The sequence below is a fragment of the Muscardinus avellanarius genome (assembly GCF_963383645.1).
Source record: "Muscardinus avellanarius genome assembly, chromosome: 15".
NCBI classification, from domain to species: Eukaryota; Metazoa; Chordata; class Mammalia; order Rodentia; family Gliridae; genus Muscardinus; species Muscardinus avellanarius.
In genome coordinates this window covers 85,957,663-85,982,507 of record NC_137801.1, presented here as the reverse complement: position 1 = coordinate 85,982,507, position 24,845 = coordinate 85,957,663, and the positions used below count along the sequence as shown (strand labels likewise).

At 50.2% G+C, this 24,845-nt stretch overlaps 1 protein-coding gene across 3 annotated transcripts in view; it reads left to right on the top strand.

Moving 5' to 3' along the window:
• REEP1 (receptor accessory protein 1) overlaps positions 1 to 24,845 on the top strand; it is a gene marked incomplete at both ends in the record, with an annotated part of 65,226 nt that overhangs the window by 17,748 nt on the left and 22,633 nt on the right. For all 3 annotated transcript variants that reach the window (XM_080711094.1, XM_080711093.1, XM_080711092.1), the window contains 4 exons: positions 15,826 to 15,898; positions 18,672 to 18,748; positions 21,189 to 21,309; positions 22,673 to 22,786. In XM_080711094.1, coding sequence (XP_080567220.1) covers positions 15,826 to 15,898; positions 18,672 to 18,748; positions 21,189 to 21,309; positions 22,673 to 22,786 — 385 coding nt within the window. The remainder of the gene's footprint in view (positions 1 to 15,825; positions 15,899 to 18,671; positions 18,749 to 21,188; positions 21,310 to 22,672; positions 22,787 to 24,845) is intronic.

The following is a 24,845-nucleotide window of genomic DNA, read 5'->3' as shown; positions in this document are numbered from 1 at the left end:
GTATCTCCTGCTCCCCGGCAGTGTGCGAGGCTGCTCCGATTTCACTGATGTCCCAGCTTCTTAACGGGAAGAATAAAGCCCCGCGTTCAGTTAGCGTCCCTGAGGCCCCTTGGGACAATGCCGCCCAGCCATCACTGTGTAGATCAAGTAAGCTGGCCAGGGAGCGGCTGAACTGTGTTCTTCCATTTGATAAGGTTGCGGAGACTGTTTCCCTGTACTGGAAAGTCTTGCCAATGTGATACTGTGGATAGATAAGTTTTCCCTGAAAATCCCTAGGTCCTCTCCTCCCCCTCCACCCACCCTTCTCCCCTCCCCCCTCCTCCTCTCCTCCCCCTCCTCCTTCTCCCCCTCCTCCTTCTCCCCCTCCTCCTCCTCCCTCTCCTCCCCCTCTCCCTTTCTTCTTTCTTTTTTATACTGTGGATATACTTTCTTCTTTATACTTTCTTCTTTATACTGTGGATAGAACTCAGGAGCATTATACCTCCAAGCTCCGCCCCCAGCATTTTTTATTTTGGAAGAGGTCTTGCTAAGAGTTCCTTTAAGTTTTCGAGGCTGGTCTCCAGCCTGCGACCCTCCTGCCTCAGCCTTCCAAGCACTGGGATCATAAGCCTGTACCACTACACCTGACTCTATAGTTATTATTTTTATTTTTTGGATGGATGAGTAAAGACTAGGTAATAATGTAAGCAAGCTGGACATATTTTATTACAACTTAGCGAGACCCTGTTTCTAAATTTAAAAAAAATAGTGCTGGGGGTATAGCTCGGAGGTAGAATGCCCCTGGGTTCATGGGTTCAGTTCCCAGAATACCCCACCAACACACACACACACGCACGCACGCACGCACACATACAATGAGATCTGCAACAAACTGCCAGAGCCAGGGAGCTGGAATCTGGAGAGGAGAGCAGCTGTTTGGATTGGGCGCTGGGCCCTGCCCAGCAGGTGCCCACCAGAGTGTGTGTGTGGGGGGGCTCCTGCGAGGTTGTGGGCGGGCAGTCACGGGTGTCTCAGTGAGACCCTCTTGTGTGGACTGTCATGGGAGAAGGGTCGATTCTCTAAAGGGTCCCACGCAGTTCTGAGTGGCGGGGAGAGGGGACTGCAGCTCAGGACTGGCGGGGTCCTTGGCTTACTGGCAAAGAGAGGATTTGATCTTGCTGGTCAGACACAGAGATTTATGTAGGGAACTGAGAAATACATCGTGGGGAGAGCGCGGGCCATCTCGAGTGCGGGATGCGTGGGGCGCACGCCTCTCCCTCCTCCCGCTCCCTCCTCTGTCTCCGGTGGGTCTCATCCTTCTCTCTACAGGCCTCATATTCTGCCCTACAGCTGCTTGCGTTACACGCTTTATTTTAAGTAACTCACAGCCACCTCAGTCCCAATTGCAAGATTGCACATTCCTAGGGGAGCAGCCTGCAGGGCCAGCTCAGCCCCACCTGTTCGCGCCGTATCTCTGTTCTATGGGAGTTGGTGTCTCTTACCAGACAGGGACGTGGGGACGGAGTCAGTTCCAGGGAACGGTGTTTTCATCTTTTTTTGGGGGGAGGGATTGAACCCAGTTTCTACCTCTGAGCTACACCACCAGCCCCCCTTTTTTTTGTGGTACTGGGGTTCCTGGAAGCCCTTCTACCTCCAGGCCACACTCCCAGACCTATTTTTTATATTTTTGAAACAGGGTCTCTTAAGCCAGCGCGGCTGGCTTCGAACCTGCGTGATCCTCCCGTCTCCGCCTCCCAAGCGCGGGGATTACAAGCGTGCGCCACCACGCCCGGCCTCACCACCAATCCTTTTTATTTATTTATTTTTTAATCTTTCTTTGCAGTACTCGAGATTTAGCCCAGGGACATTCTAGCTCTGAGCTACACCCCCAGCCCTATTTTTTATTCTTTTTTTGAAACAGGGTCTTACAAAGTCGCAGAAGGCTTCACTAAGTAGGTGAGGCTGTCCAAGAACCTGCAGTCCTCCTGTCTCAACCTCCCAAGTACAGGGATTACAAGCATGTGCCACCACGCCTGGCCCCTTATTATTATTATTATTATTATTATTATTATTATTATTATTCTGAAACAGGGTCTTGGCTAAGTTGCTGAGAATCTCATGAGGTTTTGGAGACTGGCCTAGAACCCACAATCCTCCTGTCTCAGCCTCCCAAGCACTGGGATGACAGTTGTGCACCACCACGCCCGGCTTTTTTCCTCTTTGCTAATGTGAGCTGAGGGGGGTGGGGGAGCCTTTGCTTGCCTTCAGTGATGAGCTTTAAGACATCCCTGCAGCTCTGAGTGTCTGTGTCGAGGGAGGACCAAGTGCCCCCGTCGGTTCATGCTGCATTATTAGAAACCCTCATTGTTGGTGAGAAGCTCGGTGGGCCAGGAGCACCACTAAAGCATTACTTTCTCTTTGGGGGGTGGGTAGGTAACCCTTCAAGTCCCCCCCACACCTGAGAGCCTGTGATTGCAAAGAAAACCACAGAGTTTCCTGGCTGGGGGAGAGGAGGATGCGGCCCCTCCAGGTCCCCTCCTCGTAGCCAGATTCACTTTCTGACTTCCCGTCTGGGTAGGGCTGTGCTGCCTTTGGACACGTCTGTCTTCTCTTTGCTGCAGAGCCTCAGGCTTGGTCGCTAATGGCTTTCCAGGAAGTGTTTCTTTGTTTCACTGCAATATCAATGAGTCCCCGCCGAGCATGGGCACGGAGAGTCTGTGTGAATGGATCGTGGATCTTACCCTTCTTCCTTAGCCGCACTGGCTCCCTTCAGTCTTGACTGTGAACTGTTTCTGCAAAAGCAACCTCCTCTCTGCATCTGAGCTACTTATCCATCCATCCATCCATCCATCCATCCATCCATCCATCCATCTACCTACCCTTCCATCCATCTATCCATCCATCCATCCACTCATCTATCCATCCATCCATCCATCCATCCACCCCTCCATCCATCTATCCATTCATCCACCTATCTACCCACCCCTCCATCCATCTATCCATCCATCTACTCATCCATCTATCCATCCACCCATCTATCCATCCATCCATCCACTCATCCATCTACCCACCCATCCATTCATCCATCCACCCATCTACCCATCCATCCATCCATCCATCCATCCATCCATCCATCCATCCATCCACCTACTCACCCAATCCTCCTATCTCAGCCTCCTAAATGCTGAGATTATAGGCGTGCGCCACCATGCCCAGCTTTACTTTTTATTTTGAAACAGGGTGTCACTAAGTTGCCGAGGGTCTCACTAAGGTACTGAGGCTAACCTCAAACCTGCCATCAGCCTCTCAAGTACTGGGATTGCAGGTGTGCACCACTGTACTCTGCTGTCTAGTATATTTTGAACATAAAAAATATTCATGTGCTGGAAGTTACTGTGTGTCTTGCTTTTCGTCCACAGAGTTCTAAGATAAGATTTTTCTTAATCCAAGGGCATTCTATCACTGAGCTACTCCCCCAGATCTTTTTATTTTGAAACAGGTTCTCGTTAAATTGTGCCGGTCTTGAACCTGCTATCCTCCTGTCTCAGCCCCCAAGTACTGCGATTCCAGGCGTGAGATGTGTACCGCCTGCCCACCTTGCAGTAAGGTCTTGGTGGTACTTCTATGCTGTGCAACCAACCCCCTTTTCATTGTTGACCATTTAGATACTGTGCCTTTCTTAATCTTTGTTTCTCATGATTTCTATTGGATACATTCCCAAGGGTACAATCACTGGGTCAGAGGATAGCAAACGCTCGTAAAATCAGAGAAATAATGCCCCTTGCCTCCTGGGATCACTGTATCCATCTCTTCTCCCAACCAGTTTTTGATGATTGGATTTGTGGATTTTGTGTGTGTGTGTGTGTGTGTGTGTGTGTGTGTGTGTGTGTGTGGTATCAGGGATGGAACCCAGGGGCATTCTACCTCTGAGCTACACCTCCAGCCCTACTTTATTTTTATTTTGAAATAGGGTCTCACTAAGTTGCAGAGGGCCCCACTAAGTACCTGAGGCTGGCTGAGAACCGCAATCTTCCTCTCTTAGCCTCCCAAATTCTGGGATTACAAGTGTGAGCCGCCACACCTGGTCTTTTTTTTTTTTTAATACTGAGGATTGAATCTAGGAGCTACATCCCCAGCCCTTTTTTTAAAATTAAAAAAAATTTGAAACTAGGTCAAGTGTGGGCCACCATGCCTAGCTTGTATTCTTTTACTGTGTGGTGCTAGGGATAGAACCCAGGGCCTCTTCATTCTAGGCAAGGGCCACTGAACTACATCCCAAGCACAGGTTTGTGGATTCTTAAAAAAGATAGGGGCTGCTGGGCATGGTGGCACACACTTGTAATTCTAGTACTTTAACAAGACCCTCAGTAGTTTTGTAACTTAGCTGTTTCAAAATAAAACAAGCCTGAAGTGGTGGCGCACACTTGGGAGGCTGAGACAGGGGGATCGCACAGGTTCAAAGCCTACTTAGGCTCTCAGCAACTTAGTGAGACCCAGTTTCCGAATAAAGTATAAAATAGGTCTGGGAGTATACCCAAGGGTAGAAAGCCCCTGGGTTCCATCCCCAGTACCACAAAAAAAAAAAAAAGAAAGAAAAAAAAAGAAAGAAAGAAAAGAAAAGAAAAGAAAGAAAGAAAGAAAGAAAGAGAAAGATAGATATATAGATAGGGCTGGGGGTGTAGCTTGGAGGTACAATGTCCCTGGGTACCATCCCCAGTACCACACACACACACATACACACACACACACACACACACACACACACACAAAGATAGGGGCAAACTGGGTGTGGTGGTATATACACTTGTAATCCCAGTACTTGGGAGGTTGAGACAGGAAGATCACAAGTTTGCAGCCAACCTCAGCAATTTAGTGAAGCCTTCTGCAACTTAATGAGACCCTGTTTCAAAATAAAGAATAAAAAATGGCTAAGGCCAGGCGTGGTGGTGCATGCTTGTAATCCCAGCATTCTGGAGGCTGAGACAGGAGGATTGTGGTTCATGGACAGCCTCAGCTACTCAGTGAGGCTCTTTGCAATTCAGTGAGACCCTGCTTCAAAATAAAGAATAAAAAATAGGGCTGGGGGTGTAGCTTGGAGGTAGAATGCCCCTGGATTCCATCCCCAGCACCACAAAAAAAGTGGGGACTGAGGGTGTAACTCAGAGGTAGAATGTTCCTGGGTGCAAGCCCTAGTAACACACACACACACACACACACACACACACACACACATCAAAGCACCAGTGGCCTCTTTATGGCTGAGGCTTCAATCTGGAGGAAACAGCCGGCTGGAGGGAGACCCGTCACGCGGGCCTCGGCCTTGGGGGCTGGGAGATTGGCCTTGTGTTTTTGTACAGTTTTCGTTATCGGTTGGTCCGGCTGGCCTTTTCCAGACAGGATGCTGGGACCCCGCGCCTCCCGCAGAGACCGCAGGGCTTTCTGGAGCAAGGGAGGGAAGGAAGCTGCCTGCTGACCTTGGGCGGGAGCGTCCAGCAGGACCCGTTGCGACCATTGGTGAGGACTCGGCTTCAGGAAGCTGTTGGCTTTGTGCAGCTGGGGATTAAAGAAAGGGGGGCGGAGGGAGCATTTACTGCCGCCCAGTGGGGGAGGTCAAAGCTCTGCGTGTGTCCTAGGGACTCCTGGCCTCTTAAGCCCAGGAGCAGATGTGGGTTCTGCGAGACCAGTTCCTTGCCTGTCATCTGCCTGGGGTCTAAACGTGTCGCCGCTACGCGCACACCTGTTGAGGTGCTGGGAACGCGCTTGCTTATTTCCGGTGACATTGACATTTGTGGAATGGGGGCCTTTGGAAAATGAAATGGGCCCAGGTCACGTTTTATTTTCTGGATGATTACATATAGTGAAGATGTTTTTTTAAAATCAGTTCTGTTTTTAAGACTGATATTAAGCCGGGCGTGGTGGCCCACGCTTGTAATCCCAGCATCTGTGAGGCTGAGACTGGAGGATCATGGCTCGTGGCCAGCCTCAGCTACTTAGTGACGCCCTTTGCAACTCAGTGAGACCCTGTTTCAAAAGAGAGAATAAAAAATAGGGCTGAGGGTGTAGCTCGGAGGTAGAATGCCCCTGAGTTCCATCCCAGTACCACAAAAATAAAATAAAAATAAAAGGGCTGAGGGGGTGTTAGCTCAGAGTAGAGTGTCGATCTTATATAGAGTACCCCCAAGTTCAACCCCCAGCACCAGAAAAGAAGTAGAGCGGGTGGGGTCAGCTCTTATCACACCAGCACCCTGCTCGGGGCTGCGGCCACAGGACCAGCACAGGGGGAGGGAGTGCACAGCCTTCCTGTTTTCATCCCAGGGCTCTGCTGTCCCCCACAGGAAGGCTCTGTCAGCTCTGCCCTGCTGACCAGGGCTCCCGGGGGCTAGTGACAAAGGTTTGCTGCAAAACCACCCCTCTGACCAGTGTGCTTCCTGCTGTGATTTCCAGGAATAAACCCTGCGAGGGGGTTTTGGGGACCGAGCCAGCCCCACGCACCCCAGCTCACCTGCCCAGCTGACTCAGAGGCCCCAGCTGACTTGAGGCCCCAGCCTCAAGAGTTGGTGTTTGTTTATTTACTTATTTACTTATTGCGGATCTGTGGATGGAACTCACAGGCATTCTACCCCTGAGCTATACCCCTTGCCCCATTTTTTATTCTTTATTTTGAAACAGGGTCTTACTAAGTTGCGGAGGGCCTCATGAAGTAGTTGAGGCTGGCTGCGAACCGCGATCCTCCGGTCTCAGCCTCCCGAATGCTGAGATGACAAGCGTGCCCACCACGCCTGGCTAATTTTTGATTCTTTGAAGGGCAGCCTAAGAAGTACGGTGGATCTGGGCGTGGTGGCGCACACCTGGAATCCCAGTACTGGTTTGAGGCCAGTCTCAGCAACTTAAGCAAGACCCTCAGGAAACTAGTGAGACCCTGGTGGGGTTTTTTTGGTGGTACTGGGGTTCCTGGAAACCCTTCTACCTCCAGGCTACACTCCCAGACACCTATTTTTTATATTTTTATTTGGAAACAGGGTCTCTTACGCCAGTGAGCAGGCGGGGGGATTACAAGCGTGTGCCAACACGCCCGGAGAGACCCTTTTTTAAAATAAAAATAAAAGCTAGGGGTGGTGGCGCAGGCTTGGAATCCCAGTACTTGGGAGGCTGAGACAGGGCTAGGTGTGAAGCTCAGAGGTAGATAGGTGCTTATCTAGGTTCTGTCCCCAGTACCATAAAAACATAAATAAATTAAATTTTCTTAAATTAAAAGGGCTGGAGGTATAATTCAGAGGTAGAATGCCCCAGTACCAAATTTAAAAAAAAGAAAAAACACTTTATGGAATACCCCTAAGACTTAAGAGTTCCAAATATAGCAAGCAGCTTGTTTTACTTAGAAAATAAAATATATTCCTTCAACTACCGCAGAATAAGCTGGGAGTGGTGGTGCGCGCTCGTAAACCTAGTACTTGGGAGGCTGAGACAGGAGGTGGCAGGTTTGAGATCAGTCAGCCTCAGCAACCTGGCAAGACCCTATTTCTAAATAAAAAACAAAAGGGCTGGGGGATAGCTCAGAGGTAGATTGTCCCTGAATCCACTTCCCAGTACCACCAAAAACCAAAGCCAAAACAAAAAAAAATGAAAAACGACCACAGAAGAAGATTACTCCAACAACCGTACGCTCTGCTTCTGCGGATCTTAAGCGAACAGATATAACCAGAAAGAGAGAAAATCAGAAAGGGCCGGCTTGAGCACAGGGATGGAAGATATTTTATCTGTTTCACGGTGGAAACGAAACATCTCCTCCAGTGCTGGGCTCTGAGTTGGCCAGTCACGGGCGCCAGGCACAAGGGACGTCTCCACAGTTGAAAAAATCCTGCTGACAAGCGGGCGCCGTTTCTGGGCGCTGCCCACAGCTTTCCGCAGCTTACAGCCATGTAGGCAGACAGAGCTTCTAGGGTGTAGACGAGGCTAAGCTCTACTTTACAGACAGGGCCAAAGCCACATCGCAGGTCCGTGGCCGGGCTTCAGTTAGAATGTGAGATTTTGCCAGGCGTGGTGGGCACGCTTGTCATCCCCGCGCTTGGGAGGCAGAAACAGGAGGATCGCGCAGGTTCGAAGCCAGCTGCGCTGGCGTAAGAGACCCTGTTTTCAAATAAAAATATAAAAATAGGTCTGGGAGTGTAGCCCGGAGGTAGAAGGGTTTCCAGGAACCCCAGTACCCCCCCCCAAAAAAAAAAAGGAATGTGAGATTTCAAGGCTTGCCTACTGAATTATACTCAAGGTTTGGGTACTTAATTACAGATTTCTATACTGTGTATATGTGTGTGTGTTACTGGGGCTTGAGCTCAGAGGCATTAACTATACCTTTATCCCCTTTTTACTTTTTCTTTGAAACAGAGTCTCACTAAGTTGCTGATGCTGGCCTCCCGCTTCTGATCCTCCTGTCTCAGCCTCCCAAGGGCTGGAATTACAGGTGTGAGCCACCCTCAGCAGTTTGGATATTTTTTGTGGCAGGTGAGGGGTAGATGCCCCTGTCTCTGTGAGAGCATCCCACTTCTTGACATATTGGTTCTGGGGGTGTCCATCTGGGAGGTGCCTCTTGCTAGAAGCTCCGAGGGGTTTTGGAGGATACCCAAGGCCCAGCCTGGACTTTTCCAAAACACAGGGAACCACCACGTTCACACCAGGGCCTTCTCCTTCTGTGTGTTTGACCCAAGAAGACCCTGTTAAAAAAAAAAAAAAAAGTAGGGTTTGTCCAGCTTTACCATTCCTGGGGAAATCCTCCCAAAGAAACTGAAATCAGAGAACGACGGTAACATACACACAGCCATGTTCACGGCAGCACGAGCCGCAATAGCCAGAACGACAGTAACATACACACAGCCATGTTCACGGCAGCACGATCCGCAATAGCCAGATTGAAGAACCGACCTCGGTGCCCAGCAACAGAAGAATGGAGTACAAAATCGTGAGATTACCCGCACAATGAAATTCTCCTCAGCAATAAAAAAGAATAAAATGATGTCATTTGTAGAAAAATGGATGGGCCCGGAGGACATTATGTTAAGTGAGATTAGCCCGTTACAGAAAGGGAAGGGGCAGGTGTCTTCTCTCCTGGGGAAGCCGGGGAGCAACGGGGAGACCAGAGGGCCTCCAGATATCAGAGGGGGAGCCCCGGGGGAGCCAGGAAGTGGCCGAGGGGAAGGGAGGGTAGGAGGAGACGGAGGGTCGATGAAGGAATTACTTCCACGGACATTATGTATATGTGTGAGGATACCATTGTCGATTTTAACATCCTCTGCGGGGCAGGGATAGACTAGGGAGGGAGCCGGGGAAGCCCGCCACGTGCTGCGTACATTACAATGCGAGACTGTAATGCACCAATAGAAGTATACTACATTTTTTTTAGTATACTAGAAAGCTGGGCGTGGTGACCCGCGCCTGTAATCTTAGTACCTGGGAGGCTGAGACAAGAGGATCACAGGTTCGTGGCCAGCCTCAGCAATTTAGTGAGGCCCTCCGCAACTTAGTGAGAGCCTGTTTCAAAATTAAAAAAAAAATAAAAAAATAGGGCTGGGGGTGCAACTCAGAGGCAGAATGCCCCTGAGTTCAACGCACAGACGCAGAAAAAAACAAAAACAGAAACACGATGGTTTGGCCAGAACTTCAGGACCCTGGAGAGCCCCACCTCCCACCAGGAAATGACTGAGGAGAGAGAGAGGACCAGGACAGACCCCCGGGGGCACACTGAAGCAACCCATACAGAAATCGCCCACCTCTTAGCTGGGAGGAAGGAGAGCCCGGCGTGGCGGCACGCCCACTCAGTATTGGAATCGCTCAGTTTTGGTCTTTCTGTGCCTGGCTTATTCACTTAATAAGTAGAAAGGAAGGAGAGCCAGGCATGGTGACACACATTTGTAATCCCAGCACTTGGGAGGCCGGGACAGGAGGATCGCGGCTCGTGGCCAGCCTCAGCTACTACTTAGTGAGGTCCTTTGCAACTCAGTGAGACCCTGTTTCAAAATAAAGAATAAAAAAATAGAAAAAAATAGGTCTGGGGGTGTAGCTCAGAGGTAGAATGCCCTGGCTTCCATCCCCAGTACTCCAGTACTGGAAAAATAAATAAATAAATAAATAAATAAAGAAAGAAAGAAAGAAAGAAAGAAAGAAAGAAAGTAGGTAGGTAGGTAGGTAAGAACTCACTGTGTTGCTGAGGCCAGCCTTCAATCTGTGATCCTCCTGTCTCAACCTCCCAAGTAATGGGAATACAGGTGCGCACCCCTCCTGACTTCCCCAACTTTTCCATCGTGTGAAATTGCAAATTGAAACTGTATTCCTGTAATTAACCAGCTCCTTATGTCCCCTCCCCTGGCCCCTGACAACCACCACCTCACTTTGTTTCTGTGGATTTCCTTTCTCTGTAAGGGGTGGGCGTATTTCGAGTGGCCCACCCACTCAGTAATGGAGTCACTCAGTTTTGGACTTTCTGTGACTGGCTTATTCACTTAACCTGCTGTCCTCATGGTTCAGCCAGGCCGCAGCGTGTGTCAGAATTTCCCTCCTTTTCGAGGCTGAAGAGCAGCACCCATTCATATCTCCGCGCGCCCCGCCTCCGTTCGCCCATTCATCCATGCTGGACAGTTCAATGGCTTCCGCCCTGCGCACCCCGCACACGGCTGAGCAGAGCTCTCGTGAGACAGAGCCGCCGCTGAGCCTCAGCTCCGTCCTCCTCCCTTAGCTGGGCTGATTTAAACACGCACAGGAGCCTACTGCAGCCAGCAGCCGCCCCTGGCACTGGCCGTTGAAAGTAGGTGTTCTGAGCCAAGCACCTACAATCTCAGGACTTGGGAGGCTGAGGCAGAAGGATCGCAGGTTCAAGGTCAGCCTCAGCAAGGTCATGCGTTTTCTTTCCTTTTTTTTTTTTTTTTTTTGGTGCTGGGGATTGAACCCAGGGGCATGCTGACTGGGCAGAGGAGACCCCAGAAGACCCCACAAGTCCAGCTGAGAGAGCGAGAGGCGGTCTCACCCCTCTCCCATGACACACACAGGGAGACCCCGCAGCCCTTCCCTCTCCCCAAACATACTGTGGGGGCTTCAGAGGCCGCCAGCCAGGAGAGAACCGCTTAGCAGGGACCCAGCTGGCGCGGGGTCTTGGACTCTCAGGTCCAGAGAGGGGGCTCAGGCTGGGAATTAGCCCGCCACGGAGCCACTGTACACAAATCTGTTTTCTCTAAAACAGACGCAGCAGGACGCACGATGATGACCGTCATCGACCAGTCAGTTGCGTATCACCTGTTTATTGGCTACTTTCCCTACTGGGGGATCCAGAGCACATAGTAGGTTCTCAAGAAACACTGACTCATTGCGTGACAAGTGTCTTGTGGTTACAGGAATTGGTGTTTGAAGTTACTGTGTCTGTCATAGCAGGGAAGGGAGCTCACGCTTACCATCCACATGCCAAATCTCTGGGATGTGAAGGCTCGACCTTCAGTCTCCTCGTTTAATTTACACAGTGGCTTTTGGAAGTAGGTGTCCTGGGGCGGGCCTGGTAGGCACACTTGTAAGCCCAGTACTTGGGAGGATCGCAGGTTCGAAGCCAGCCTCAGCTGCTTAGTGAGGCCCTGTTTCCAGATAAAATAGAAAATAGGTCTGGAGGTGTAGCTCAAAATCATAAGTCCCCTGGGTTCCATCCTTAGTACCACAAAAGAAAGAAAGAAAGAAGGAAAGGAAGAAAGAGGGAGAAAGTAGGTATCATCTACAATCTCAGTGTTTGAGAGGAGGCAGGAGGATCACAGGTTCAAGGTCAGCCTCAGAAACTTAATGATCCTGTTTCAGAATTTTAAAAAAGGTCTAGCAGTGTAGCTCAGTGGTAGAATGTAGAAGGAAGGGAGGAAGGGAGGAAGGGAGGAAGGAAGGTCGGCCCATTTCCTTGTTTAAGAATCCGGCTGGATCCAAACTCGGATCTGCTGCCAAGACCCAGCCTCTTTTTTTACCCCGCACAACCACGCTGAGTTTCTTAAGAATAAAAATCTCTATAATTTAGACTTAAAAGCAAAAACAAAAAGAGGATCCAGACACAGGATTTGAGTGGGTTGGATTATGGAGTTTTAACAGCACAAATTGAAAATTGACAGAATGTTGGTTTCCTGCTTACATCAGACTTTCTGTTTTGTGCTTTTCTAAACTGGGTTTGGGAGCCTTTCTGTAATCCAGTTTAAATGGAGCTTTTTGCAGGGCTCATTGCACACGGCTCTGATGAAGAGAAGCCCACTCCCTGGGCGCAGAGGCGGCGTGAGCTGGGCCTGGCCGTGGGGACAGGAGGCCTGGGTGTGTGTGTGTGTGGTACTGGGGACTGAACTCAGAGGCATTCTACCTTCAAGCTATACCCCCAGCCTGATTTTATTTCTTGTTTGGAAACAGTGTCTGCCTAGGTTGATGAGTGTCTCACTACTTGCTGAGGGTGTCCTCAAACCTGCGATCCTCCTGTCTCAGCCTCCCAAGTACAGGGATAACAGGCGTGAGCGACCATACCAGGCCTGGGTCTGGATCTTGACGGGAAGGAGAAGGGCATTGGCGATCCCAGAACCACTGGAAACTGTTTTTCTATTTGTAAATAGGGAAGGTAATTCATTTTCTCACATGGTGTGCATGTTAGTTGTCCAAGGTCTGCAGAGACGAGCAGCTGGGGTTTGGTTGATTGTGGTGGGCACACCTGTAATCCCCGCGCTTGGGAGGCTGAGACAGGAGGATCGCGCAGTTCCGAAGCCAGCCTCAGCTACTGAGTGAGGCTCTCAGCAGCTACTGAGACCCTGTTTCCAAATAAAGTATAAAATAGGTCTGGGAGTGTAGCCCAGAGGTAGAAAGCTCCTGGGTTTCATCCCCAGTACCATAAAAAATTAAAAAAAAAAAAACAACAAAGGGCTAGCCAGGCATGGTGGCTCACACTTGTAATCCTAGTACTTAGGAGGCTGAGACAGGAGGATCACAGGTTTGAAGCCAGTCTCGGGAACTTAGTGAGGCTGTCAGCAACTTAAATAAGAAAAATAAAATAGGCCTGGGCGTGTAGCTCAGAGATGGTAAGCCTTGGGTTCCATCCCCAGTACCACGAAACAAACAAAAACAAACGCTGAGGGTGTCACTCGGGTAGAATGCCCCTGGGCCTCATCCTCAGTACCAGAAAATCAAGGATCACTCTCCTCCTGGCTTCTGGGTGGAGTTGTACCAGTCTAGGAAGTGGGAGAGGTTCCTTGGAGAACCATGACAATTGGTTTGATCGTCTACTTGATAGATGTGTGTGCGGTCACAGGGACTCCGCTAATCACCCAGAACCGCGTGGTCTCAATGGGGAGACGGACCAGCTAGCACAGGCCGAGGGCAGCGGCGGGCTCCGTGCTGGCTGCGGTGGCCATCCCGCCCTGCCCCTGCTGTGGAGTCCCGTGAGAGCAAGCGGCTGAAGGCACTGGGCCTCAGCGGCCCGGTCTGAGTCACATCACCAGGGCTCTGATCCCAGGTGGACGTGTGCGGTTTCCTGGTGCACGGCCCGCAGGACGGGACCTGGGGTTGGTGTGAACTCAGTGGTGTTAATATTGCCTGGATGCTTTGCTTTTTTTTTGCAGTAAAGAGGATGGGGATGGAACTCAGGGCCGCTCTACCTCTGAGTGACAGTCTCAGCCTTTATTTATTTATTTATTGCGGGTCTGGGGATAGAACTCAGAGGCATTTGACCTCCGAGCTACACCCCCTGCCCAATTTTTTTATTCTTTAATTTTTGAAACAGGGTCTCGCTGACTTGCAGAGGGCCTCACTAAGTAGCTGAGGCTGTCCGAGATCCTCCTGTCTTACCCTCCCAAATGCTGGGATTACAAGCGTGCGCCACCGCGCCCGGCTCCAGAAGCTTGTAAGGGAGGGGTGACCAGAGACTTCACAGTGGTGTCTCCCTGCCCGGCTGCTGCCCCCCGATGGGTCTTCAAGGACTAGTCAGCCTTATCTGGAAGAGCAAAAATGTTCCTAAGCTGAGAAGACCATGCACTATGACTCCGGCGTGGAGGGAGCAGCCGGGAAGTCCCAGATTGCTGGCCGACCCGGTGGGGGACAGCTGGTGGCCCTGGGGCCGTGAGCCTGGGATTGGTGGAGAGGGCCTGGCACGGGCAGAAGCACACGACCCCTTTCTCGGAGCTGGGTCTGTTCCCTTTGTTATTTCTTTCCTCCAAAGTAGATTAAGAACTGGCCACTTTGATTCCAGTCTCCCTTCCCCAGGGAGTTTATGAAAAGCTCAGTGTAATTGAGCTTTGAGAGCCCCGGCGCAGCCCGGCCTGTCGCGGACGCTGTGTTTGCCAAAGGGACTCGGGTAGGGGTGCTGGGAACCAGCTCTTGCTTGCAGAGTCTGTGCCCCAGCCTCCCTGTGGGTCCTCTCGAGCTCTCCAGCCCTGTGACCGCTCAGAGGGTCCTGAGCCCCACGGAGTTCATCCACAGAGGCGCCTGTGACCGGCTGCTCAGTCTCACACGCTGCCCCCGGGCTGGGCCCCCGAGGCGGCTGGCTAATAACCCGGGCATCCGTGCCCAAGAGCAGCGCGTTTAGTGTGACAGTGGCTGAGGCTTTGTTTCTCAGCCCCTGCCAGCTGGTGCTCCCTCCCTGCAGTCAAGGTCAAGGTCACCTGTGCCCCCTGGACGGCCGCTTTGCACCTCTGACACTTCGTGCAGTGAACGGTACTTACTGAGCGCTTTCCACCATGCCGGGCACCGGGTGTAGTAACAAATGAGACGGAGGCCAGCTCTGCTCCTGGGACTTAGCATCCAGGGAGAGAGCCGAGCAGAGCAGCCCCCAGTGTCATGGACCTGCAGCCCTGGGCGTCGGCTGTGAGAGAGAAGCTGTTACACTGCAGTCTGATTTTGCTTTCCCATCTTTTTTTTTTATTTTTTCTAATACTGGGGATTGAACCCAGGGGCGTGCTACCTCTGAGCAACCCCCCCCCCAGGCTTTTTAGGGTTTTTTTTTTTTTTTTGTGTGTGTGTGTGTGTGGTACTGGGGGTGGAACCCAGATGCATTCACCTCCAGCCCTTTTATTTATTTATTTTTATTTTTTGTGGTACTAGGGTGAAACCCAGGAGCTTTTCTACATCTGGGCTATACTCCCAGACCTTTTTTTTTTTTTTAAGACTTTACTTGGAAACAGGGTCTCACTAAGTTGCTGAGAGCCTCACTAAGTAGCCGAGGCTGGCTTCAAACCTGTGCGATCCTCCTGTCTCAGCCTCCCAAATGCTGGGATTACAAGCGTGCACCACCACGCCCGGCTTATTTTTATTTTTATATTTATTTTTGCAATACTGGGGATGGAACCCAAGGACATTCTACCACCAAGCTACACCCCCAGCCGTGTTTTTTAGTCTTTATTTGGAAACAGGGTCTCACTGAGTTGCAAAGGACCTCACTAAGTAGCCGAGTCTGTCAATGAACCACAGTCCTCCTGTCTCAGCCTCCCAAATGCTGGGATTACAGGCGTGCGCCACCACGCCTGGCTCCTTTTTAGTTTCTTTTAGTTCTTATTTTGAAGCAGGGTCTTGCTAAGTTGCCGAGGCTGGCCTCAAACCTGCAATCCTCCCGTCTTAGCTTCCCAAGTACTGGGAATACAAGCATGCCACACCATCCTTTCGTGTTGCCAAAACACGGGTTGAAGGAAGGGGGCGTGGGTTGTTTCAGAGATGGACGTTTCCAAGGACAGCCAGCCCTTAGCAGGAAGGCTCCAGGTCAGCAAGAAGCGCCCATAGCATGGCCCAGAGCGTGAACACTGCGCCTCGCGTGGAAGACGGTCCCATCGCCCAGGACGAGGCACGTCACGGCGCTCTCTCTTCTCTCTTCCCCAGGCTCGTGTTTGGCACCCTTTATCCCGCGTATTATTCTTACAAGGCGGTGAAGTCCAAGGACATTAAAGAATACGTAAGTAGACCTGTTCCTTCCAGAGGGCAGCTGGCAGGGCACTGCAGAGGCAGATGCCCCTCCCGGGCATGGGCGCTGCCCCCAGGGAGGGGGCCCTCCCCGCCGCCTCCAGAGGCTTCTCAGGAGCCTGACCCCGTCTGGACTGCTCCCTGCGTGGACCTCGAGTGCTGGAGATAGAGTCACACACAGAAATGACTTCTCTCCTGCCTCAGTTTCCTTTCTCTTTCTTTTCTTTTCTTTTCTCTCTCTTCCTTCCTTCCTTCCTTCCTCCCTTCCTTTCTTCCTTCTTTCCTTTCTTCCTTTCTTTCTTTTTTTTGTGTGTGTGGTACTAGGGATTGAACTCAGGGACATTCTATCTTTAGGCTACATCTCTAGCTCTTTTTTTATTATTTTTATTTTTTGGTGGTATTAGAGACAGAACCCAGAGGCCTCTTACCTCTGGGCTACACCCTCAGACCTATTTTATTATTTTTTTTGTGGTACTGGGGTTCCTAGGAGCCCTTCTACCTCTGGGCTACACTCCCAGACCTATTTTTTATATTTTTACTTGGAAACAGGGTCTCCTAAGCCAGCGCGGTTGGCTTCGAACCTGCGCCATCCTCCTGTCTCCGCCTCCCAAACGCTGGGATTACAAGTGTGCGCCACCACGCCCGGCCCCCCAGACCTATTTTATTTTTTATTTGGAAAGAGGGTCTTGATAAGTTGCTGAGAGCCTCACTAAGTTGCTGAGGCTGGCTGTGAACCAGCGATCTTCCTGTCTCAGCCTCCCAAGTGTGGGGATTCCAAGGTGCACCCCCCACATGGCTTTATTTTGGTTTTGAAACAGTGTCTCCCTAGGTTGACATGAGTCTCACTACTTGCTCAGGCTGACCTCAAACCTTTGATTCTCCTGTCTTAGACTCACAAGTACTGGGATTACAAGGGTGCGCCGCCACGCCTGGCCCCAGTTTCATTTTCTATAAAACAGCATTGGCCATCGAGGACCAGCACAAGAAGCCGGGCGTGGTGGCGCACGCTTGTAATCCCAGCATTCGGGAGGCTGAGACCAGAGGATCGCAGTTCGTGGACAGCCTCAGCTACTTAGTGAGGCCCTCTGCAACTCAGTGAGACCTGGTTTCAAAATAAATAATAAGAAATAGGGCAGGGAGTGTAGCTCGGAGGTCGAGTGTCCCTGGGTTCCATCCCCAGACACACAAAATAAAAAAGGACCCACACAAGTGTTATCAGCCTGGCATCAGCACGGGAGCACAAGTTCCAGCATCCAGTAGACCTGGGATTTCTCGGATCTACAACTCTGACCCCATTCCAGTTTGTAATTTTGGCATCCCATGACTTAAGCCCTCTATCTGTATAAGCAGCTTTTAAAAAAAAAAAAATTTTTTATTACTGGGGATTGAACCGAGGAACTTTCTAGCATTCTACCTCTTAAGTTATACCCCCAGCCCTTTTTTATTTTTTATTTATTTTTTGGTACTGGGGATGGAATCCAGGGACATTCTACCTCCAAGCTACACTCCCAGCCCTATTTTTATTTTGAAACAGGGTCTCACTAAGTTGCAGAGGGCCTCACTAAGTAGCTGAGGCTGGCTGTGAACCCGGATCCTCCTGTCTCAGCCTCCCAAACGCTGGGATTACAAGCATTACCACACCAGGCTTTTTATTTATTATTATTATTATTATTATTATTATTATTATTAATTATTTTGTTATTTTCAGTACTAGGGATGGAACTCAGGGGCATTTTACCTTCGAGATACACCCCTGTTTCAAAATAAAAAATAGGGCTGGGGTGTAGCTTGGAGATAGAATGCCCCTGGGTTCCATCCCTAGTACAGAAAAAAAAAAGAAAAGATTCGGCCTGGGGTGAGCTCAGGCAGTCTCTTCCAGCCCCCTCACCCCAAGCCCTTCCCCCTGCGCCTGTGGTGCAGGGCAGCTGTGCCCAGGAGGGGGCCTTAGTGGGGTCACCCCAGAGGAAGGGCTGATTCTTTTGCAAAGGCTGAAAATTCTCTCCGCTCAGCTGGGAGACATCCAGTCCTGGTAAATGGTTTTGTGCTGACTAAGCTCACTGGAGCCTGGTCTATGACCAGAACGGCAATTGTTAATTTAGAGTGGAAACTGTAAAGCACAGGCCCCGCAGCTGTTTGTGTTGGCTGGTGCCCAGGGGAGATGGGAGCCTGAGGGTTAGGATGAGAAGATTTCTGGATAAAAATGGAATTAAGCCAGGCGCAGTGGCTCACCACTGAAATCGCAGTACTTGGAAGGCTGAGATAGGAGGATCGCAGGTTTGAGGCCAGCCTTGGAAACTTAGTGAGACGCGGCAACTTAGCAGGAACCTATTTCAAAATTTAAGAAGTGTTGGAGCCTGGTGCAGAGGCCGCCGGGTTCCATCCCCAGTACTACAGAGCCGGGAAAACTGTTGCGACGCCCAGGCAGCTTCAGTGAGTGGAAGCGATTGGCCCCAGGTCCAACGTGCAGTGCACAGGCCTAGAAAGGTGGCAGAAGTCTGCGCCCGCCCTGCCACCTGGTTCCACTGATGCCAGTCACAGCTGGCATCACGAGCAGAAAGAAGCAAGACGGAGACACACGGAGGGAGAGTCCTGCGATTCTGCAATTTTTTTTTTTTTTTTTGCGGGTCTAAGGATGGAACCCAGGGGCATTCTACCTCCGAGCTATACCCCACGCTCTATTTCTTATTCTTTGTTTTGAAACAGGGTCTCACTGAGTTGCCGAGGGCCTCATCCCTTCGGCTAGCTCTGCACTTTCTTTCGAACAGGTCAAATGGATGATGTACTGGATTATATTTGCGCTTTTCACCACCGCGGAGACATTCACAGACATCTTCCTTTGCTGGTGAGTCCTGGGGGGCGACGCATGGCGTGAGGGAGGGCGGAGAGCGCTGGTACCTCAGCTCTGACTTCAGGCCGAGCTGCTGTGGAGGGCTGCAGACTAGGGCCCTTGTAACACATTGGTTTATGAATTTGTTCTTCTCCTGGCGTGGCAGCGTGCGCTTGTTATCCTAGTACTGGGAAGGCTGAGACAGGAGGATCGCAGTTTCAAGGCCAGCCTCGGCAACCTGGTGAGGCCCTCCACAACTTAATGAGACTTTATTTCAAAATAAAATAGGAAGCCGGGCGTGGTGGCGCACGCTTGTCATCCCAGCACTCGGGAGGCTGAGACCGGAGGTTCGCAGTTCGCGGACAGCCTCAGCTACTTAGTGAGGCCCTCTGCAACTCAGTGAGACCCTGTCTCAAAATAAAAAATAAAAAATAGGGCTGGGTGTGTATCTTGGAGGTCGAATGCCCCTGGGTTCCATCCCCAGACCCGCAAAAAATTAAAATAAAATAAAAGAGGGTTGGTGTATAGCTTGGAGTAGAAACCCCCTGGGTTTAAAAAGAAAAAAAAAAGGTCAAGCCGAGCATGGTGGTACAGTACATGCTTGTAGTCCCAGTACTTGGGAGGCTGAGACAGGAGGATCACAGGTGTGAGGCCAGCCTCATCAACTTAGCAAAGAGCTGAGGGTGTAGCTTGGGGGTAGAATGATCCTGGGTTCAATCCTCAGTACAAAAAGAAAAGGAAACAGAAATAAAAGAGCCCTAGAGGCCAGGGGTGGTGGGGAGATCCTTTGTTGTATACTCTTGGACTCTGGGCGTTTTTAAAACTATGTGTACACATGACCTAATTTTTTGTTTTTGTTTTTGCGGTACTTGGGGATGGCACCCAGGGGCACTGTGCCTCCGAGTTACATCTTTGGCCCTATTTTTTAGTCTTTTAATTGTTGAAACCGGGTCTCACTGAGTTGCGAAGGGCCTCACTAAGTAGCTGAGGCTGTCCGCGAACTGCGATCCTCCCATCTCAGCCTCCCAATTACAAGCGTGCCCACCACGCCCGGCTCACATGACCTATTTTGTGTGTGTGTGTGTGTGTGTGTGTGTGTGTGTGTGTGTGTGGTATTGGGGGTGGAACCCAGAGGCTTTCTACCTCTGGGCTATACTCCCAGACCCATTTTATATTTTATTTGGAAACAGGGTCTCACTGAGTTGCTGAGAGCCTCACTAAGTAGCTGAGGCTGGCTTCGAACCCGTGAGACCCTCCTGTCTCAGCCTCCCAAGCGCGGGGATGACAAGCGTGCCCACCACGCCTGGCTCGCATGACCTATTTTTTAAAAATACATCTTTTATATAATAAATGAAAGCGCTGCAGCGTGGCAGATGCCCCCGGAGTGTCGGCGTGTCTCGTGTTGATGCTGAGCTTGCCAGATCCGTTTGTCTCCCTTGGGGCTGGCAAATACTTGTTTTCAAAACAGGTTCCTCCATTATTAATCACCAGAGAATTGTACCGTGGGAGAATTCCGCCTCTGTCACCCAGCCCCTCTCTTTTCTGGCTGTGAAACATTAAACAACATTGCCAGGAAAGTGCCCCCAACTTGCTGCGGGAGTATTCAGGAAAACCCTGCCGGAGGAAAGGAGGAGTCTGTGGGGCTGCGGATTTGAGGGTTCTGCTCGACATTAATGGGCCCTGAAACGGCGTGCTAGAAATTGTTCTTGGCCGGGGCGCGGTGGGCACGCTTGTCATCCCCGCGCTTGGGAGACGGAGACAGGAGGATCGTGCAGGTTCGAAGCCAGCCGAGCTGGCTTAAAAGACCCTGTCTCCAAATAAAAATATAAAAATAGGTCTGGGAGTGTAGCCCGGAGGTAGAAGGGCTTCCAAGAACCCCAGTACCACCAAAAAGAAAGAAAGAAAGAAAGAAATTGTTCTTTATTGCCAGCCTCAGCTATAATGAGGCCCTCTGCAATTTAGTGAGGCCCTGTTTCAAAATAAAAATAAAAAATTGGGCTGAGGGTACAGCTCGGAGGTAGAATGCCCCTGGGTTCCATCCCTAGTACCGCAAAAAAAAAAAAAAAAAAAAAAAAAAAAAAAAAAAAAAAAGATCCATACCAGCCGCCTGCCTTGTCTAGGGCAAAGAGAGTACTCCTTCCTGGCCAGCGCTGGGTTCCCTCACCGGGCACACGACGCGGGCCTGCTCTTTGGTACCTGCGGGCTCTGCCCACAGGAGCGAGCCCCGTGGAGGTGCAGGTGCTGCGGGCAGTGGACAGGGTGGTCGCCGGGCACTGGAGCGAGCCCCGATCCTGGCCAGCTCATTGGAGCAAAAACAGGAGCCAGCGCCGCTCCGCTGAGTGCACGTGGCTGTCGTGGGCAGAGGAAGGACGCGGGGCGCGAGGCGTCCACGCCAGCATCTCACCCCCAGGAGCCCGCTGCGAGTCTGATGGAATGTGTTTTCTTATCTCTCCAGGTTTCCGTTCTATTATGAATTAAAAATAGCGTTTGTAGCCTGGCTGCTGTCTCCCTACACAAAAGGCTCTAGCCTCCTGTACAGGAAGTTTGTACATCCCACGCTGTCTTCAAAAGAAAAGGTAATCAGATTCCTGCCAAGGAAAGGCCAAAAAAAAAAAAAAAAACCAGAAAAAAACTATATATATATATGCTATATAAAATATATGCTATATAAAATATATGCTATATAAAATAATCTGTGTTTTGTATATATAGTTACATGCTATATAAAATATATGCTATATATTTTTATATGCTATATAAAATAATCTGTCTTGAGCCAGGCGTGGTGGCGCACACTTGTAATCTCAGCATTCCAGAGGCTGAGACAGGAGTATCGCACAGGTTTGAAGCCAGCCTCAGCTACTTAGTGAGGCTCTCAGCAACTCAGTGAGACCCTGTTTCCAAATAAAGAATAAAAAACAGGGCAGAGGGTATGGCTCAGAGGTTCAATGCCCCTGGTTTCCATCCCCAGACCCGTAAAAAAACAAAAACAAAAACAAATCTGTCTTTTGTATATATATTAAATATAGGCTATATATTTTTATATGCTATATAAAATAATCTGCCTTGCCAGGCATGGTGGCACACACTTGTAATCCCCGCGCTTGGGAGGCAGAGACAGGAGGATCGCACAGGTTCGAAGCCAGCCTCAGCTACTTAGTGAGGCTCTCAGCAACTCAGTGAGACCCTGTTTCCAAATAAAATATAAAATAGGGCTGGGAGTATAGCCTGGAGGTAGAAAGCCTCTGGGTTCCACCCCCAGAACCACACACAAAAAATTCTGCCTTTTGTAAATTATATATATATATATATATATATATATATATATATATATATATATATATTATATATATATACATAAACAATATATATATTGCAGGAGACACGTCAATTGGTTATTTATCCCAGTAACTTGTTTAGTTCCTTTAAAATGTAATCACATTTTAAATGATTTTATGACACTTTGTTTTTTAACTTTGATTTATTTTTATTAATTATTATTTTAGGCAGATGCAATGGTACATGCCTGTCACCCCCAGTACCTCCGAGCTCCAGCCCCAGCAGTGTGTGTGTGTGTGTGTGTGTGGTACTGGGCGTGGAACCCAGGGGCATTCTACCTCTGAGCTCCAACCCCAGCCCGATTTTTTATTCTTTATTTTGAAACAGTCTCACTGAGTCGTGGAGGCCGGCCTCCCGCCTGTGATCCTCCTATCTCGGCCTTCCAAGTACCGGGATTACAGGCGAGTGCCACGGTGCCTGGAAACTTGCAGGTTTTTCCAAATTCCCTGTCCCACTCCCAGTGTCCCCGTCTCGCCCCGTCCTGTCTCCAACATGTGCTCAAGGCGTCTATGACTCGCCCAAGCCGGGCCCTGGAGAGGAAGGACGGAGAAGCGGCCGAGCCCGGCCAGCCGGCTCAGCGCACCTGTGCTTCTTTGACAGGAAATCGACGACTGCCTGGTCCAAGCCAAGGACCGCAGCTACGACGCCCTGGTGCACTTCGGGAAGCGCGGCCTGAATGTGGCGGCCACGGCGGCCGTGATGGCTGCTTCCAAGGTACCGTGCGGCCATCCTCGCCCTCTCTGCGCCCTGCTCCCCGCTCAGGCAGCCTGCCGGGACAGGCTAGCGCCACTCCTTGGCGTCTCGTCTTTTTAAGGGTCCCCTTTAAAATCGATGGAAAAGTAGTTAACTTGTCCCCAGAACAATCTCTCCCTCCCTCCCTCCCTCCCTCCCTCCCTTCCTTCCTTTTGGAGGTACCGGGGATGGAACCCAGGGGCATTCTATCTCCGAGCTACACCCCCAGCCCTATTTTTTATTCTTTATTTTAAAACAGGGTCTCACTGAGTTGCACAGGGCCTCACTAAGTAGCTGAGGCCGGCCGTGAACCAGGATCCTCCTGTATCAGCCTCCCAAAGGCTGGGATGACAAGTGTGCGCTATCAGGCCCAGTTCTTTTCTTTCTTTTCAGTACTGGGGATTAAACCCAACGGCATTCTACCTCTGAGCTCCACCCCAGTCCTATTTAATTAATTAATTAATTTATTTATTTATTTTTGTGGTACTGGGGATGGAACCAGGAGCATTCTACCTCCTGGCTACACTCCCAGACCTATTTTATATTTTATTTGGAAACAGGGTCTCTTACGCCAGCGGAGGCTGGCTTCAAACCTGCGCGATCCTCCTGTCTCAGCCTCCCAAGCGCGGGGATGACAAGCGTGCCCACCACGCCCGGCTATAGCACACACACCTCTTAACCACGGTGTCGACCTCTCAGTACCTCCCCAGACCTGGCCACACATGCTGGAGCGCGCCTGTGATCCCAGAACTTGGGAGGCTGAGACAGGAGGATCGCAGGCCAGCCTCGGCAATTTAGCAAGACCTTCAGCAATATAGCAAGACCCTGTTTCACATAAATAATAAATAAATAAATAAATAAATAAATAAATAAATAAATAAATGGGCTGGGTGTGTGGCTCAGAGGTAGAATGCTCCTGGGTTCTATCCCCAGTATAAATAAATAAATAAATAAATAAATAAATAAATAAATAAATGCATGAAGGGCAGTAAATCCAAAACTCCAGTCAGGCCCAGGTGTCCATCCGTGGTTGCCTTAGCAACGGCGGTTCACACCAGGCAGGTCGGAGGCTTCATGGCTCACCGCTGCTCCAAACCCCACCTCACGCCGCAGCCACCTGGGAAGCTTCGGCTTTTGATTCTTTAATAGATTCTCAGGTATGCTGAGTCAGAGTCTCAGGCGGTGGCCCACGAATCTCTATTTTTAACACGTTCCCGAGCTAAGGTTTAAGCAGCCAGCTCTGAAGAGGCTACTGCCAAGAGTTCACAAGTCATTAGGGTTAAAACAGCTCATTTCTGTACTTTTCCTGGGATTGAGGAAAGTATGGTGTGTTATTTCCCCCCAAACATGATGCCAGTTGAGAAGCCAGGCGTGGTGGCGCACGCTTGTAATCCTGGTCCTTGGGAGGCTGAGACAGGAGGATCGAAGGTTTGAGGACAGCCTCAGCAAGGAGTGAGAGTCTCATTAGCCTAGTGAGACCCTGTTTCCAAACAAAAAATAAAATAGGGCTGGGGGTGTAGCTCGAAAGTAGAATGCCCCTGAGCTCCATCCCCAGTGCCACGAGCCGGGCGCGGTGGGCACGCTTGTCATCCCAGCCTTCGAGAGGCTGAGACAGGAGGATGACGGGTTCACAGACAGCTTCAGCTACTTAACGAGGCCCTCTGCAACTCAGTGAGACCTTGTTTCATAAATAAATAATAAAAAATAGGGCTGGGGATCTAGCTCAGAGGTGGAATGCCCCTGGGTTCCAGCCTCAGTACTGCAAAAAAAAAAAAGAAAAAAAGAAAAAGAAAAGAAAAAAATCCCCAGTGCCACAAAAAAACCAAAATCAAGCTACAAAACAGTTCAGCATAAATAAAAAAAGAAAAGTCTCCTTCCCATCCTCATCTTCTATCCATTGGTGCTTTATCTATACCTCTAGCTTGAGTAAAATGCTGCTTTTGAACCCTCATCCCAGAAAGGTCGTAAGCAAGCCGGGCGTGCTGGCGCGCGCTTGTAATCCAAGTTCCTGGGGGGCCGAGGCGGGAGGATCTCGGGTTCG